This window comes from Macaca fascicularis, chromosome 9 (genome assembly GCF_037993035.2).
Source record: "Macaca fascicularis isolate 582-1 chromosome 9, T2T-MFA8v1.1".
In the NCBI taxonomy this organism is placed as follows: domain Eukaryota; kingdom Metazoa; phylum Chordata; class Mammalia; order Primates; family Cercopithecidae; genus Macaca; species Macaca fascicularis.
The window spans coordinates 123281565-123300415 of record NC_088383.1 but is presented as its reverse complement, the minus strand read 5'-3'; the positions used below and the strand labels follow the sequence as shown (position 1 = coordinate 123300415).

Below are 18851 nucleotides of genomic sequence, written 5' to 3'. Positions count from 1 at the left end.
TCCTGACCTCATGATCCGCCTGCCTCAGCCTCCCAAAGTGCTGGGGGCGTGACCCACTGTGCCCGGCCTCTCTTAATTTTTAAGTTGACTTTTGAGTAGGTTCACATGATTCAAAAATCCAGAAAATATTTAAGTCTGTATTGATGAGTCTGTATTGATGAGTCTCCCTCTGGCCTTGTGCTCTGTCAACTCACTTCCCAACCTCCCCCTTAATGAAACCACTGTTCTCGGCCTCTTACAAATCCATCCAGAGTGTATACAGATACAGGAAAATATAAAGATAGATTTTCATTCATCCCCCCTTATCTTTTACATAGAAAGTAACATACACACCCTTTGCACCTTACTTTGACACTTCACTCGTTCTGGTGTTTTTCCATATCAGAGAGCTTCCTCACTCACTCTCTGGAGCTGGCTAGTGTTTCAGTGTATGAATGCATCATAATGGATGTATCTGTCCCCCTCAATGTACGTCTGGATTGCCTGAAATCTTTTACAGTTTATACACATAATGCTGCAATGAATAACTCTGTATGGGTACTATTTTGCATGGGCGTGTGTATTGTAGAATAAATTCCTTGATGTTGAATTGCTGGGTTAAAGGATCCAAGCCTTTGTAACTGGGATGAATACTATTCGACTCCCCCCAGAGGCTGCACCATTTCACACTCCACCAGCAGTGTATGAGAACACCAGTTTCTTTCAAGATTTGCCAGTGAAGCATGTCACCAAATTTAGGATTTTTTTTGCTAACCCAGTAAGTGAAAAACTGTATGTTAGGCAGAGGGTTTGCTGACCCTCTGAGTGAGTGAGGTTGGGCTTCTTTTTGTATGCCTAAAGGCCTTGCGTGTTTCATTTTCTGGGAATTGTCTCTGTTCCTTGCCCATTTTTCTGTTGGATTGTTCCAAAAAAAAAAAAAAAAAAAAAAGGGCCCCTTTTAGAAATAAGAGCCACAGCTACCACACTCTGCTATATTTAAGACCTACTATTTGAAGAACAAGAAATGAGGATACTGTCTGGATCCACTCAAGCAGGAGTAGTTTCTCTCAAGTGCAAGAGAGGGTAGGAGCTGTGTTTCATGTTCAGTCTGCTGAGGTAGTAACAGCTTTAGTCTGCTTAGCATGCTTTCCCTTTCCCACTGTTCTGCAAATACAACCCAACCTCTCTTTCTAGAAGGCCAAATCCACCCCCTACCCCAAAAACATGGCAGCGCTCTTGACTGTGGTCTGGCCAGAAACTCTTTTCCCTCTGACTGCTGTGATTGGTCAGTAGATTATCATGTGACCTGGGGCTCTGACCTGCTCTATAGAGAAAAAAGTCCCCTTAATTTTTACTGGGGTCACTAGCTTGAGGAACAATGCAGGACAACTTGGCTATGTCAGGAAAACCTGTCTGGGAAGGAAGTCAACCAAAAGAAAACAAAATTGAGAGAAGGGAAAAAAAAAGGAGAGAGAGAAAGATGCCTTATAGCCTCAACTCAGCCCTGGGATCCCACCATGCCAGGAAGCAGGATTCAGCCCCTTGGTCTTCCCAGCTCCACAAGCCAGTAGATGCCTCCTCTGCTTGAGACCGGGTTTCTGTCCCTTATCACAGAAGACGCCCTAACACAAACATCTACAAAGACTTGCACTCACCCTCTCAGTGCTGATGTCCAGAGCGTCACAGACTGTGATGGCAAAGTGCTTGGACCTTTCAAAGCTCCCTTTCCCGACGCTGTTAGACCCATCTAACAGAAACAGGATGTCCACTGCAGCGGAGCACCACATCACTAGGGAGAGCGGGACAGACAGGTAACAACCAGTAGCAAGTGGGTCTCACTTCCGAAGCAGAGTGAAGGCATAAACAGCCTTGTGGTGGGCCAGGCTGCTGCCCCTCTTAGCATGAAAGGGAAGAACTAACCTGCAGAAGGCGGCCCTCCTCTGAAGCAGGAAGCACAGGCACCATGGGTGTGATGCCCACAAATAGGCCCTCACATGAAAGCCTTTGTGTTATGATAATGGAAGAACCTAGTTCAACAATGCCAATTAAGCTCTATGAGGGGGTCTACTGGGCCAGTGAGCAGCACTGAAAAGGCTTGGTCCCAGGCCTTGGAGGGCCACAATCTAGTGTGGACACGGGCACCCTGATATGTGAGGCCATATTACCCAAGAGTTCAGTAGCAGTAACAGCAGTCATGTGGAGGGATACTGATTAAGGTGGAAAAGGAAGGAATATGGTGGGAGATGGGCATGGCAGGTAGCCACTCCATCACCTGGTGAGCAGATAACAGAAAACCTTGAGACACAGGCCAAGTAATTCAATAATAAAGATTTACTAAGGCTGGGCATGGTGGCTCACGCCTGGAATCTCAATACTTTGGGAGGCCAAGGCAGGCGGGTTGCTTGAGTTCAGGAGTTCAAGATCAGCCTGGTAACATGACGAAACTCCGTCTCTACTAAAAACACAAAAACTAGCTGGGTGTGATGCATGCCTATGGTCCCAGCTACTTGGGAGGCTGAGGCAGGAGGATTGCTTGAGCCCAGGAGGTCGAGGCTGCAGTGAGCTGAGATTGTGCCATTGCACTGCAGATCCTGGGCAACAAGAGCAAGACCCTGTCTTTAAAACAAAACAAAAAAAGGTTTACTGAGCTATTTTGTTTGTTTTTGAGATGGAGTTTCCCTCTTGTTGCCCAGGCTGGAGTGCAATGGCGCAATCTCAGTTCACTGCAACCTCCGCCTCGTGGGTTCAAGCAACTCTCCTGTCTCAGCCTCCCGAGTAGCTGGGATTACAGGCACCCAGTTTTGTTTGTTTTTAAACCAAGTAACTTGGTCAGGTCGCTGTTTGGGGGAAATGACTCTGGCCACAGCATGAAAGAAAGACGGGAAAGGGGCAGAAACTCTCTGGGAGAACACAGTTCTCCTCCAGTCCCTCATGCAGAGGTCTGAGTGGTCTGAGTGGGCATCCAGAGGGTTAAGAAGAACCTGGGCTTACTTTTGCTGGCAACTGAAATCTTCCCGATGGTTTCTCTGCTTACATGGACTTCCTGGAGAGGGAGAGATGGGGGCACTAGGAGAGAAAACACCAGAAGCAACCATTAAAATGCTGAGAGGGGAGGAGGCTCAATCTCCAGACATTAAGTGACCGGACTGAACAGGTAACAGCAGAGAAACCTAGAATGTGGGGGAGTGATGATTCTTGCATTTCAAAAATTACCAGATGGATAACATAAAGAAACCCCCCAATTACCTCACTTCTGTGAGGTATCTTTGTATTTAAATGTGGGTAGTTTTAAGAGAAAAGAATAAAAATAACACACAGTGGAGCTCTAGAGAGCCTGTGATTCTGAAAACTTTTGTCCCTCGTCAGGTGTAATAACCGCAGTCTCCTGGGAGTGCAGCTCCTTGCACGACCTCTAGACACATCCTTGGAAGCTCCCTCACTACCCCTGCCAGGCCCCTCAGGAAATACATCTCACTGCCTTGAAGATTAATCTTCATGGCCAGGTGTGGTGGCTCATGCCTGTAATTCCAGCACTTTTGGAGGCCAAGGTGGGTGGATCACGAGGTCAGAAGATCGAGATCATCCTGGCTAACGCAGTGAAACCCCGTCTCTACTAAAAATACAAAAAACTAGCCAGGCATGGTGGCGGGCGCCTGTAGTCCCAGCTACTCGGGAGGCTGAGGCAGGAGAATGGCGTGAACCCAGGAGGCAGAGCTTGCAGTGAGCCGAGATCCGGCCACTGCACTCCAGCCTGGGCAACAGAGCAAGACACCATCTCAAAATAAATAAATAAATAATAAAATTTAAAAATAAAAATACAAAACTTAGCTGGGCATGGTGGTGTGTGCCTGTAGTCCCAGCTTCTCTGGAGGCTGAGGGAGGAGAATTGCTTGAACCTGGGAGGCGGAGGTTGCAGTGAGCGGAGATTGCGCCACTGCATTCCTGCCTAGGCGACACAGCGAGACTCGGTGACAAAGAGGGGAGGGGAAAGGGAAGGGGGCATTGGAAGGCAGGGGTAAGACGCCGAGGAGGTCACAGGATTGCGGAACAGTGAGCCACCCATGATGGAAGTCCTGAAGACAATAAGGGGTCCCCAGAAGGGACGTTTGGAAAAGCCAAAATCCTCTCCGCAACTGCAGCTGGTACGTGTCTAGTGGCAGAAGAGAAGTACACTCAGATGCTTTGTAAATGTCCATGTGCAGCGACTAAACACAGAGGAACCAAAGCTAGAGGGGCAGAGCCTAGGAGCGGCCGGGTCACGGAAATGGGGCAGATGAAGGAACACGAGCAGGCCAGGTGTGGTGGCTCACGCCTGTAATCCCAGCACTTTGGAAGGCCAAGGTGGGCCCATCACCTGAGGTCAGGAGTTCAAGACCAGCTTGGCCAACATGGTGAAATCCCATCTCTACTAAAAATATAAAAATTATCCAGGTGTGTTGGCGGGCACCTGTAGTTCCATCTACTCGGGAGGTTGAGGCAGGAGAACTGTTTGAACCTGAGTGGCAGACGAGCATGGGGGCTACTGTAAAGAAAGGTGAAGGAGAAACAGCAGGGAGGACAGGAGGAATCACACAGTACAGGGCACCTGGTCTCAAGGTTTGCAACTGCCAGGAAAGCGATGACAAGACAGACTCCAAAAGAGGGTTTCAGTCTGGGGGAGTGACAGCAAGGACCCACGTTATTGGTCAACCTGCTAACTCAGCACCCTCTTGGCTGGTTCCAGCTCTATCTTTCCCAGCTCCTTCCCATTCATTAGTCCCCCATGCAAACTAAACTAGTCTTTCTCCATACTGTATCTTTGAGCAGACAGTTCCTGCTCACCTAATACTCCCTCCTCCCCTCAATCTCTACTCATGGAGATTCTAAGTCAATGTGCTGAGCCAGCAGTCAGCTCCACAGCCAAAAGCTGCCGGACAAATCTCTCTCATTAGATCTGGCACAGTCTGCTGCTGCTGTTTTGCCACCAGAGACAGAAACAAGACTTAGACTAGAAAGAAAGACAGTAGACATAATTAAAGAAAAGAAAATCCATGGCAGCTATTGGGACAGAGGGAGGGGCAGCATCAAAAACAAAAACAGGCTGGCAGGGTGGCTCAGGCCTGTAATCCCAGCACTTTGGGAGGCCGAGGCAGGTGGATCACCTGAGGTCAGGGGTTCGAGACCAGCCTGACCAACCGGGTGAAACCCCATCTCTATTAAAAATACAAAAAATAGCTGGGTGTGGTGGCAGGCACCTGTAATTCCAGCTACTCGGGAGGCTGAGGCAGTTGAATCACTTGAACCCAGGAGGCGGAGGTTGCAGTGAGCCAAGAGTATGCCACTGCACTCCAGCCTGGGTAACAGAGCAAGACTCTATCTCAAAAAAAAAAAAAAAAAAAAAAGAATTACAGGCTTTCTGCTCACTGCATTCAGAGATCACAACCATGCCAACGCCTGGGCCCATTGCAGCCCACCCCATAATGTGATGCTGTTCCCACGAGCCCCTCGCCTGGCTGCCTGAAAGCTCCCCGAGGGCAGGAACATTTCCACCCAGTCCTCCACAGAGCCTCGTCCAGCCCTCTGCATACAACACACAGGCCCTAAAGTTTCCTGAACTGAGTCTGTGAATTACTCTTCTGGCAAAGGGCCCAGTAGCTAAGGAATCCTCAAGACCCCACAAAGAACAGAAAAATACAGTTTCTTTTTAAATATGTTGCCAGCAAATTCTCCAGCTGAAGGCAGGCCAGCCATCTCCCCAGGATGGGAAGGTAGGGGAGCTCTGTGAGCAGAGACCACTCACTAAAGATGTCGTTCAGCTCACTATGCCTCTGTGCCCTGTGCTCAGCTGTCATGGCAGGTGGCAGGCTTCAGGTGAGCCCACCTTGAGCCCGGGTGACATCCCCCATGCTCCCTGTGAAATGTCCTCAGGACTGCAGAGGCTCCCCCTGAACAGGCGGCTGCTTCATGTGTGATTGCTGCTGCTTTTTCCAACCAAGTCAGAAGCCCCCCTGAAGACCAGCTGCCTAGACTCCGGAACTTCAATCTGCAGGATGGGTGACACTATTGAGCTGGCAGGGTTGAGAATCACTAATCTAGTCAAATTCTTTCACTTTACAGATGTGACAGCCAAGTCTTAGAGAGAACTTTTGTACATTCTTATCTTTCCAGAGAAGCCGAGTGGTACGGCCAGCCCAGGAGTAGGGAGAACTGGGTGTTAGTCCCAGCTTTGCCACATAGCTGTGTGACCTTGGGCAGGTCACAGGGCCTCTCTGGGCCTCCCCTGCCTCATCTGCACAACCCAAGGATGATCAGATCAAGTGTATGTGATCGCGATCGGGAGGCTGGACAGGGCCACAGAAGGCAAAGGTCCATGACAAGCTGGAACAGAACCTGGACTGTGCCCGGGACTGCAGAGACTTCATTCAGGCCCTGGCCCCAAACACATCTCACCACTCCCCAACCCCTTGGCCATGAAGCTGCTGTGTTACACTTTCCATCCACCCCACCTGGCTTCGAGACAGAGGGAAACAGGTGGGCTGGGCAGCCAGGCTGGAGCCACCAGCCTTTCTGATGCCCGCGAGGTTCCAGGAAACAGGCAGGTGTTAACATTAGCCAATTCAGCAGAGAACAAATATCTACTCATGGAAACACAGACCAGGGAAGAACTGCAAAAAAGAATCCCAGAGGCCACTGTGCAACCCCTTGGCTTTACAGAAGAGGAGGCTCGGGACAGCTTGGCCGCCCAGTCCACCTGTTCTTACTTATAAGACAACAATCTGCAGACACATTAATTCCTTCCTACCTTCTCATATTTCAAAGAGGCTAGAACTTGAAAGGGACAAAGTGGGAAGTAAAAAGAAAGTGAATTTTCTCCATTATTTATTTATTAATCTATTTCTGGAGCATAAACTGTGAGCCCTGCCCAGTGCAGGCCCTGAAATAATACAGTGGTGAATAAATAATGTTAAAGAATGTACAGTCTCTTTCCTTGAAGAGCTTACGTCTTATGGAAAAGATGTCATTTTAAAATGCACACAAAACTCATGTCTGTGTTAAGTGCTACAGAGCAGGGACTACAAGGGGTTTGAAGAGGGGATGAGACATGATCTAGAGGTCCCAGGGGAATTGAGCTGGGGCCAAAGGATGGGGAGGAGTTTGCCAGGGTGGCAGTGTTTGGGCGAGGGGGTGATCCAAGCAGAGGGGCAACATAATTCAGAACCTTTTTGGTGGCGGGGAGCAAGGATGCAGGGCAGGACTGGAAGGAGAGTGGGCTGTTGTGCAAAGGGCACAGAGGGGACTCACGATGGCCAGGGGGTAAGATGAGACAAAGCCTCTTAAGAGCAACAGAAAGTTGGCCGGGAGTGGTGGCTCACGCCTATAATCCTAGCACTTTGGAAGGCCGAGGCGGGTGGATCACGAGGTCAGGAGTTCAAGACCATCCTGGCTAACACGGTGAAATCCTGTCTCTACTGAAAATACAAAAAAAATTAACCGGGCATGGTGGCAGGCGCCTGTAGTCCCAGCTACTCGGGAGGATGAGGCAGGAGAATGGCATGAACCCGGGAGGCGGAGCTTGCAGTGAGCCGAAATCGCACCACTGCACTCCAGCCTGGGCGACAGAGCCAGACTGTTTCAAAAACAAACAAACAAACAAACAAAAAACAACAAAAAAAAAGCCACAGAAAGTCACTGAAAAGTTTTATTTGGGGGTGAAGAGGGGTCCAGACATGATCCTATTTGCATTTCGAAATGGCCGCTGTGAAGATATGGAATGAACCCAATCAATGATAGACTGGATAGAGAACATGTGGTACATATACATCATGGAATACTATGCAGCCATAAAAAGGAACGAGATCATGTCCTTTGCAGGGACATGGATGGGGCCAGAAGGCATTCTCCTCAGCAAACTGATGCAGGAACAGAAAACCAAACACTGCACGTTCTCACTTGTAAGTAAGAGCTGAGGGCCGGGCGCCGCAACTCACACCTGTAATCCCAGCATGTTGGGAGGCCAAGGCAGCCAGATCACCTGAGGTCAGGAGTTCAAGACCAGCCTGACCAAGATAGTGAAACCCCGTCTCTACTAAAAATATAAAAATATAACAGTTAGCCGGGTGTGGTGGTGCGTGCCTCTAATCTCAGCTACCCAGGAGGCTGAGGCTGAGGCTGAGGCTGAAGCAGGAGAATCGCTTGAACCCGGGAGGCAGAAGTTGCAGTGAGCAGAGATCGCATCATTGCACTCCAGCCTGGGTGACAGAGCGAGATTCCATCTCAAATAAATAAATAAATAAATAAATAAATAAATAAATAAATAAAGTAAGTGGGAGCTGAACAATGAGAACACATAGACATGGGGAGGGAAACAACACACACTGGGGCCTGTTGAGGGGTGGGGTGGGGTGGGGTGGGGAAAGGGAGAACATCAGGATAAACAGCTAATGTATGCTGGGCTCAATACCTAAGTGATGGGCTGAGAGGTGCAGCAAACCATCATGGCACATACCATAGCACACATTTACCTATGTAATGAACCTGCACATCCTGCACATATACCCTGGAACTTAAAAATAAAAAAAGAAATAGCCACAGGGGACCCAGGGAGACCAGCAGGAGGCTTCTGCAGTGATCCAAACATGAGATGACATGGCTTAGACTAGGGAGGTAGCCACGGAGGGGAGATGCAGGTGGATTCAAGAGACCTTTAGAATTGAAAATCAACAGGATTTGAAGCAAGAAACCCCTCCACCCGACACCTCAGTACTTCCCCACCACCAATAAACACAACTTACCTCTGGAAAACAGGAAAATACAGATGGTTTCCAGCAACAGGAAAGGGGGCATGTTGATATAACTACAGAGACGGGAAAAGAAGGAAAGAATCAGCAATTAGTTCTGTGAACGCCCCAAGTCACACTGCCAAACAAGATGCCAACTCAGCCTTTTCCAGGTCACAGATATGACCCCGGAGGCCCTCAGCACAATAACTACAGTGGCCTGGAAAAGTCTCCAGTTCCCAAAAAGTCATGGAAGACTTTACTCCAATTACTTTCGTTTTAGACACTAATCTAACATCTTCCCCAGGATACCTCTCTCATCCACCCCCAAATGCACCCCACCCTCCACACGCCCTGGGAAGGTGTGCTCTCCTGCTCTCCCCGGAGTTAAGAGGCCCGGGGTGTTGGCTCTGCCTGGGTCCTGACTAGCCATGTGACTCTGGGCAAAGTCACTCCTTTCTCAGGGTCTCCATTTCTTGATGAGGAGTTAGAATTCAACAGGCTGAAGATCTGATTTTCAACGTCCTCATCTTCTGAAACCTTCTAATGCGGTTAACAAACCTTTCCCTAGATAAGACAACATCTGAAGAAAGCCTGCACTATCTAAATTATCCACTAGTCATCACTAATCATCTAAATTATTTATGAATCATAATCTGGCTGAAGGAGGAGGAAATTTTTTATTTTTTTTATTTTGAGATCGAGTCTCACTCAGTAGCCCTAGCTGGAGTGCAGCAGCCCGATCTCGGCTCACTGCAAACTCCGCCTCCGGGACTTAATGTGATTTTTGTGCCTCAGGCTCCCGAGTAGCTGGGACTACAGGTACACCCCACCACACCTGGCCAAGAAAAATTATTTTTAAAGAAGTTTTTTAAAAAAAACTTCACCACCCAGGCAGCAGCCACACCTGCCCCATGGTGGCAGAGAGCCTACATGAATCCAGGGGCCCTAGTCCTCATCCTGGTGCCCTGTGACCTTGAGAGAGACTGTGGGTCCTCCCTTACAAAGTGAAGAGAAGGGCCCCGATGTGGCTAAGCTGTCTTAAGAGTTTTAAAAGTCCCATTGGATCCCCGCCTCCATCGTGAACCTATGATGCGTGGACCTCAAGATACATCCAGCTCAGTTTTGTTTTTTTGACATACTTATTTGCATAAAGTTTACACACATGCCATGACTCTGAAGTTTTTTAAAAAATAAGATCTTTGGGCTGGGCGCGGCAGCCCATGCCTGTAATCTCAAAAAAATAAATAAAAAATAAAATAAAATAAAAATAAACCCTTCGTGGTGGCTCACGCCTGTAATCCCAGCACTTTGGGAGGCTGAGGCAGGTGGATCACCTGAGTTCAGGAGTTCGCGACCAGCCAACTCCTGGTCAACATGGTGAAACGTCTCTACTGAAAATACAAAAAATAAGCCAGGCATGGTGGTGGGCACCTATAATCCCAGCTACTCAGGAGGCTGAGGCAGGAGAATCGCTTGAACCCGGGATGTGGACGTTGCAAGTCCCTAAATGGAGGTAGAGTATGTGTTCCTATTTTATATACTCTCATACGGGAGATAAGTGGTTAAGGAGGACTAGAAACCCAACCAGGCCTGCCGGGGTGCTGGACAGACACAGAACATTCCTAAGGGAATGCCACCAGAGGAAAAAAATACAAATCTGTACAAAAATCTTTTTTTTTTTTTTGAGATGGAGTCTCACTCTGTTGCCCAGGCTGGAGTGCAGTGGCACTATCTCGGCTCACTGCAAGCTCCGCCTCCTGAGTTCACGCCATTCTCCTGCCTCAGCCTCCCAAGTAGCTGGGATTACAGGCGCCCACCACCGTGCCTGGCTAATTTTTGTATTTTTAGTAGAGACGGGGTTTCACCGTGTTAGCCAGGATGGTCTCAATCTCCTGACCTCGTGATCCGCCCGCCTCAGCCTCCCAAAGTGCTGGGATTACAGGCGTGAGCCATCATGCCCGGCCAAAAATCTTTATTTTCACACTTGAATCACATCCTCATTCCAACAGCTTTATTAGGCTTGGCCAACCCAGTATGTTACACACTCACTCAGGTACTTGGAACATTACTGCAGAGCTCCTTAACCAATCGAGTCAGGGCGAAGTGGTCACTTTCCCCACAGCCAGACTCTGGATTTGTCTCCTGGGAGGACACCATGCCTGGCACAGGCTGAGGGGGCAGCTGCAGTGGAACCTTGCCTCCAGATTATGAACCAGTGTAAGCAGCACAATTCTCGTGGCTAATTTCACTTCAGATTGTCATGTTTATTGATGTGGAGCTTTCTGAATAGGGAGGTTGAGGCACTGCCAGGTGCTCAGTAAAATAAATATTTCTTGCAGCGCTCTAGATTGAGGGCAGCAGTCAATGGTAAAATAAATTTCAGTAGCATGTTCCTGACAGGTTATATAGCAGCCCTGGCTCAAGGATTTCTCCCCCCCACGATTCCTAAGACTGTTTGCTAGTTGATTCTTTGTTTTGGGAATTTGATGGTTTTGATTAATTTGCTGTGATCCAGGGGTGTTCAAGTACTTCTCTGAGCATTGGCCTCTGGCTGGGATTGTGCTTCAACAGTCTTGAAATGAGGTCCCTGGGTCCCTCTGTTACAGTCAGGGAATGTGAATTCAGCTCGTGATACTCTTTTTTTTTTTTGAGATGGAGTTTCTTTCGCTCTTGTTACCCAGGTGGGAGTGCAATGGCACGGTCTCGGCTCACTGCAACCTCTGCCTCCCAGGTTCAATTGATTCTCCTGTCTCAGCCTTCTGAGTAGTTGGGATTACAGGCATACACCACCATGTCCAGCTAATTTTTGTATTTTTAGTAGAGACGGGGTTTCACTATGTTGATCAGGCTGGTCTCAAACTCCTGACCTCAGGTGATATGACCGCCTCGGCCTCCCAAAGTGCTAGGATTACAGGCATGAGCCACTGCGCCCGGCCCAACCCGTGATATTCTTTTGTAGGTCTCTTGGTATGTGTTTGCCTCAAAAGGAGGCTTTCCAACTAAAAATTCATAGCAAAGTACACCAAGGCTCCAGAGATCCACCTTCTCATCATGCATCTGACCTTCAATCATCTCGCTGGGGGCGGGGGAGGGAGTCCAGGGTGCCACAGAGCGTGGTCCTCCTGGGGGATGGAGCATGTACTGACCACACAATATTCCCAGGCTGTATGGTTATTTCCATGCCACCAGATTCTACCTAATTCTAGAATATGCACCACTTGGAACAGTCTATAGAGCTCCTTGGATTTCAAAGCAGTCCTAAAATAAACTATTATAAAACAAATATCCCCGCCAGCCGAGTCTTCGTGCAGGGTCTTCCTGCTTCAAATAACTAAGAGGCTCAAGTCTTCCCCTGATTTAAGTGAAAATCAGACACCTAACATGGCAAGAGCCAGGATGTCAGGACCTCTCCAGACGTGATCAAAGGGAGAAAGGTGGCGGGAAGGATATTGGCCTGCAGCACACACTTCCTGCTAGCTTCCAGCCCTGCGCATGCTAGCAAGGAAGACTCATGATTTCCCTTTCCCCTAAGGACATGTTTTTTGTTTTTTTTTTTCTCTTACTCCACACCACAGAGGCAGAGCAAGCCCCCCACCTGCCACCTGTGAGTCACGCCGGGGCGAGGCATTGAGGATGCGGTGAAGAGCTTCTCAATGCTGTCTCTAGTCCTTAGGTTCAGGATGATCTTCTTGAGTTACAGCTTCTGACCCTGGGCACTGGCAGGAGAGTAAGGCTCAGGCCTGTTAATTATTTATAAAACAAGGACTCTAGCAGCCACTTCCCCAGGCTGCTGTGAGGATAAAGTGGAAGGAAGTACAGAAGGTTCCTGCCACATAGGAAGGCACCCAGTAAACACAGGCCCCTTCCCTCCATGCTATGAGACCAACCTAAGCAGCTTGATCTCGATCCACTATGTGCCTCTGCTTGCCCAGCTGCATGTTTTTCCAAAGTCGTCCAAGTTTCTGCTCATTAAAATAGAATGTATGTTGGCAATCTGCAAATGCACACAGGAGGTCAAATGCCTTCTCCTAGTTGTTTGGATCAATCAGACGGTGTTGACTCTGCAACCTCTGCGGCACCTCCCTCTCCTGTCCCCCTCAATACAACCCCTATCGTCACACAGCCCATGCTGAAACTGCCCGGTGATACGTTTGTCTTGACTGCCAGGTGGCAAATGCCTGAGACTACAGACTGCATCTAGTCTCTGCTGGAGCTCCAGAGACCTACATGTCTGGTCCTTGCTTGCTAGATAAATGAAACACCAGAATACCTCCTGCAGGAGGGCTAGAGGGGCACTTCCAGGGCATCGTTGCACTCACTGTGTTCACTGCATTCTTTTTTATACCAAGATTAATGAAATGAATGCTATTGCGATGCTGGTGAAGTATTGTTTGCACTCTATTCCCACCCAGTCATCTCAAATAGGCAGCTCATTCCCCTCTCATATCAAAATTTTCCTACGATACTAATTTGACCTCCAAAATACAGCCCTACACATGGAAAGCTTTTTTTTTTTTTTTAAGGGTGAATTCCACAGTAAAAATCAACAGCTACTACCATGTAATGAGCATTTCTTGTGTGCCTGCCACCAGGCTCCGCCCTTCGTGTCTTCTCTCCTAATCCTCACAGCCAGCCAGGGAGGGTATATTATCCCCATTTCACAGGCGAGAAAGCTGAGACACAGAGAAGTGAAGTGTTCTGCCCCAGCTTACACAGCTAATCAGTGGATCAGATTCCATTCTGGCCTCCTAGCATCACCTTCACGGTTCTGGGGAAAGCTGCCACAGAATGTTCAACAAGGGAGAGGTGCTGGGGCTGCCGGTAAGAGGGGACACTCTGGCAGAAGTCCAGGCTCCAGAAAACAGGCTATGAACTAAGGGCAGTTCAGAAGCACAGAAGCACAGTTTTAAAAATCTGTCACCCTGAATCCTGCACGTTGGCAATTCCGTCCCGTCCCCCCACCCACTCCCCCTCCCGCTGGCTGATACCTGCCAGCAGCTCCCACACTCCATCCGGCACAAGATGAGATTTGCCAGGGCCCTCTGGCTTCCTACAATGGCTTCCTACAAAGAAGCTGGGAGTGATCTGCAAGCCAGGGGCTGGAACAGACCACCCATTCTCAGGTCCACCTCGCTCATCACCTTGTTCCCTTCTGTTCCATTACTCATGCTAATCCCACGCGTTATTTCTGGCTTCTGGAGTTCTCATCCATGGATGTAGATGCTCCCCACGCCCCCGATCTCCTCATCAGAGTGTGGCCTTCGGATCCTGGTGCCACGCAGCACTAGCTGCACTTGGGACAGCAGGCATGTGAAGTCTGCTGCAGGATGCCACAAAAATTTCCACTGTGCATTACCCAGGAATTATATTTCCCATGACACAGGAAGAAATAAAAGCCAAAACAAAGCTACTTTTTTAAAAAAAGAAGAGCTGGATTGGGGATAGCTGAAGGCAGTCTTGCAGGATAACATCTGCCTTCTCTACCGTCGGAAATGAAATGAGTGTAGGGAAAAAGAGGAAACCATGTCTACCTCTTTACAAAATGCAATTCCAGTCCCAAATGGATTAGCCCTCGGCAGCCTCCTCCGAATCAGCAGGATGGAAATCGGAGCCCTTTACAAGAACAGCATACACCTGAACGGGAAGGCTAAAATCAGAGGTAAAAATCTCCGGTGGCGAAGTCTTCGCTGTAAGTCCTCTTGTAACCTTTGGCAAAACATTTGGCTTGGGCCCAGAGTGTCAGCAGATGTGGAGGACACATTTCTACTTTAACATGGCAGACAGCATTTTAAAAGCTGCTTGGGGAAAGTCATGCTCCCCCTAAAAGTATTCAAGTTTCAGAACCCAGTGGCCTGACAACCAAAAGTCAGCAGCAAGGAATGAACTACGTGCCATTTCCCTGGAAATGTGAATTCCCTGGAGGGTGAGGGAGAAAAGCCGGGAAGATAGGCACAGATCACAAGCCCTCCCACTCTCTGCATCTGCAGAGACCTTTTTAGCCAGAAGAGAATTCATGTTTGTTTTGACGGATGATATCTGAAAATGCTTTAAATTGTACACAATCCGAATTCACTGTGTGAGACACGGATTAGCCCTGAGGTGTGAGCACACACACAGGACCCAAAGTTGAGAGACAGGATTCCAACCTAGCTCTGCTCCTAGCAGCTGGGTGACTGCAAGCAACAACCTCCCCCTGCCTTAGTTCCTCATCTGCCAAATGGGGAGAATCTCAGTTTCATAAACTCCCCCAGTGTTGGTTGTAAAGATTCAGTGAGACAGGGTAGAAAAGTCTCTGCTAAATAGTAAAACGCTTTCTAAATGAATGATGTTAGAAGTTTATCATTACCTTTAATATATTCATTTCATTTAACAACACTCATAACCTGTAGGGTAGATATTACCATTTCCATTTTTACAGAAGAGGAAATGGTCTTGGAGAAGATGAGACCCAAGGCCACAGAGCGAGAAAACCCCAAGCTTCGAGTCCAGCCCAGGGCTTCTCAGCTATGACCACAGGCACACGGTACACAGATGCACTGGTACACATAGGCACCGGTACACATAGGCACCACGGTATGCAGAGGAACGTGGTACACAGAGGAACGTGGTACACAGAGGAATGTGGTACACAGAGGAATGTGGTACACAGAGGAATGTGGTACACAGAGGAACGTGGTACACAGAGGAACGTGGTACACAGAGGCATCGGCACGCAGATGCACCTGGTACTAGGAGGCATGCGGTATGCAGATGCACTGAAAAGAGCAACCATCTGATGTCAGGACACCTGAGCACGAGCCTCCTGGGTAAATTTCTTCACTTCAGTCTCTCAATTTCCTTCTCTGTAACATGGAGGTAACACCATCCATCCTATTTCCCTGGAAAGGTTGTCGCCAGGATCCCATGAAACCACAATGCGAAGGCTCCCAGGGAAAGGGCAAAGTTTCCTAATTTGAGAGCGGGGAAATCCAGTTCAAGAGAAGAGACTCATGACCAGGAAAGAAAGGGGAGGACTGAGGGTAGTAATCACATTCAAGGAAAGTCAGCAGGTAATGTCGTGGGTGAAAGAGGAAAAGTAAGCAGTCCAGAGCTGTTTAGAAGATGAAATGGCACAGAAAGGAAGGGACTTCAAATGTATTCAGCTCTCCCAGTGTGTTCCCTTGGGGTTATATAGACACACTTTGCAGGGAATGCACATGCACAGTCACCAAGAGACTTCCAATAGCTTCCTCGATGATGGGAGGTGGGGATTTGTTTGATTTTAAAATAGCCTTATTAGATAAAATTTAAAATGAGCAATTCTGTTGCAGCCCTCCCAATTAAACTAGGTTTTCATTTACTGATACGTTAACTCAAAAGTTTGAGGCTAGAAGAGAGGTTGTTCTAAAACAACCTCGTAGTGTTGCTGACCCTCCCCTTGCTATAATTATATGAAATTTCATTTATCCAGTAAAAATTATTAAGCACCTGCCCTGTGCTCAATACCCTTCCAGGTGCTGAGAATGCAAGGACAATGCTTTGTAAGATGCACACATGTCAGGGGAGTTATTATCAAAAGCCATTCTCACCAGGAGCTTATCTCTGATGCCATCACTGCCAAATAACGATTCTGTTGTTTATGATGCTCATTAAAAAGCCAGGAGGGGAAATGTCAATGTATATTACTGAGCAAAAGACACCAATCTGAGAAGGTTACATACTACATGATTCCAATCATACGACATTCTGGAAAAGGTAAAACTATTGAGACAGTAGAAAGATCAGTGATTACCATGGATTGTAGGGAGGGCAGGATGCACAGAGGATATTTTAGGGTAGTGAAACTACACTGTTTGATACTATAATGGTGGATTTATGTCATTTTACATTTGTCCAAATGTAAAATGTACAACAGGACAAAGCCCAGTGCAAACTGCGAACTTTGGGTCATAATGATGTGCCAATGTCGGTTCATCAGTTGGAACAAATGTACCATTGCAGTGGGGGATGCTGATAATAGGGGAGGCTGTGCATGGGTGGGGACAGGAGGTATATGGGAAATCAGTGCCTTCTGCTCAATTGTGCTTTGAACCTAACACTCTAAAACTGGGTCTCGGTTTTCTCATCCGTAAAAACATGGGCTTCTGACTATGATTCATCCCAGGGGCTTGTGCCTAATGAAGAGAGGGGAAACAGTGGCTGTAATCTCTGGATGGTAGACCAAAAACCAGATTTAAAGAAAACACACTGATGGTTTTCAGCCAGACAGAGATGATGAGGCAAGCAATCCTTTTCTCCAACCTGGGATTTGCCTGGGGACCTAACCTGAGAAATTCTTATACTACTAGGAGACGGCTCTGGGCTGGATTTCTACAAAAGAAGAGTAAGGCCTGAGGAGCTCTGTACCCCCATCAGTCACAAGAGAGGATGGCTTCAGTCTGCTGAAAGCCAGCAGCATTTACAAATTCATGCCTGTGGCTTTTGCCAACTCTAGTGGTACCTTTCTGACCTCTTCCCTTCTCTTTCCTGACTCTTCAATAAATCGACATTTCTTAATATAGTGTCACCTTGAGAGCAAAAGAGACCTTGAATTTTTGGGACTGAATCTATAAAACACTTAGAGGTTCTGGGATTTTACTTAAAGCAGCTTATAATTTGAAAAATGCACACATTCTAATTATTCCAATCTCCAAGACATCAAACGCGTAGCATGGTGGCCCCATCGCAAGGCCCCTCTCAGCTGGAGCCCTTGATTCCACAATCACAAGCGGCAAGGTGCCCTCCTCCCTCCTCTTCTGTCTGGTGCCCCCAGCAAGTTTTCAAGGTGCAGTTCTGAGACTCTCCCATTCACCGTACTAGCAGGTGGCAAAGGGCCCAAGGTGGGAAGGATGTGTGGGAAAGGTCGGCTTAGCTACAGAAAGTTTTGTTAGCCTTATTGGAAGGGAAGGAGACACGCAGGAAGCAGGGCTGAGCCAGGTGGGGGAAGCCACCAGCACAACAAACCCCTGGACTTCCCACTGCCCAAGCGCGAGGACTCTCTCAGGGCAGCCGGCCCCTCTCAGGTTCTGCTTGCAGACACTTCGCTGGGGGCACTCGTTTTGCCTGGGAAAACTGCCCCATGTCCCCTTAACACCTGTACATGTCCTGTAATGGGGTATGGGGTGGAGGCGAGCATGTCACCAAATACTTTATTCAAAGGGCGAGTCCCTTTCCGCGGCCGCCAGGGAAGGAGGCCCCGCGACTGTGCCAGGCGGGCAGCTTGGGTTTAATACATGCCCTTCTCTGCCCCTGTACCCAGAGCCACTACCCCCTTACCTGCTGACCGCACCCCTCCCAAAACCTCACCAGCTCGCCCGGGTCGGACCGCGAGTGGCTAGAAGGCCGGCGCGCGCCAGGTGCGCTCTTCCCCCGACGCCGCCGTCCCGGGAAGGCCGCACTCAGGTGCGCTCAGACAATGCGAACAAAGCCCGCACTCTCGGCGGGGCCGCCCAGCCCGGGTGCTCCGGGTAGGGGTGACCGGGCAGAGGGGGCCCCAGTCCTGGGAGCGCGAATCAGTCATCGGCAGCCCGCGCTGATGGGTACCCGGGCGCCAGAGGCAACTTGAAGCTGGGACTCACCGGGAGGAGCGCGGCGACCAGCGCTAGGTGCCCGGGCAGCTCTGCTCACAGGCGCGGGCGCGGCTCGGGCCAGGGGGCGCTACGGCACCACAGGAGGGGCGCCTGGGGCGCGGCTGCCACGTGGGACACCTGTTTGTCTCTCCTGGGAGAGGGCGGCGCGACCCGACCCTACCCGGCTGAGGTCGGAGGCACTACCGCCAGGGAGGTGCATCGAGCCCCTAGCGTTTTTCGCTGAATCGGCCAAGGTCTGCAAATAAACAAGTACTTACTTCTTCGCGGGTCACCCAGCCTCTGAGCGGTGCAGCAGCGAACACTGTGCCATCAGCTGACTCCTCTGCGGGCTTTATAGCTCCTTGAAAAAATGTTGACTTTGGCATCTCTTCTATTTGTCGTGGCAATTGCCTTTAATTACCTGTGCCTCCTATTATTGTAGTTGGGTAATAAGCGGACCTTTTGGCCATCATCCTTAAGTCTGGAGGGCATTTGATTTTTTAAAAAAACAAAAAAAAAAGCACAA

At 48.9% G+C, this 18851-nt stretch overlaps 1 protein-coding gene across 8 annotated transcripts in view; it reads right to left on the bottom strand.

Moving 5' to 3' along the window:
* The window catches only part of VWA2 (von Willebrand factor A domain containing 2), a 48237-nt gene extending 29586 nt beyond the window's left edge, over positions 1 to 18651 (bottom strand). For 3 of the 8 annotated variants that reach the window (XM_005566499.5, XM_074002811.1, XM_074002813.1), the window contains exons 1-4: positions 18335 to 18381; positions 8751 to 8812; positions 2971 to 3045; positions 1635 to 1768 (exon numbers count right to left, since the gene is read on the bottom strand). In XM_005566499.5, coding sequence (XP_005566556.3) covers positions 1635 to 1768; positions 2971 to 3045; positions 8751 to 8802 — 261 coding nt within the window. In that variant the 5' untranslated portion in view covers positions 8803 to 8812; positions 18335 to 18381. Of the gene's footprint in view, positions 1 to 1634; positions 1769 to 2970; positions 3046 to 8750; positions 8813 to 12333; positions 12455 to 18032; positions 18382 to 18603 lie in introns of those variants that run through there. The other 5 variants (XM_005566496.5, XM_074002812.1, XM_005566494.5 and 2 more) reach the window with 4 other exon arrangements.
* Between the last annotated feature and the right edge of the window lie 200 nt (positions 18652 to 18851).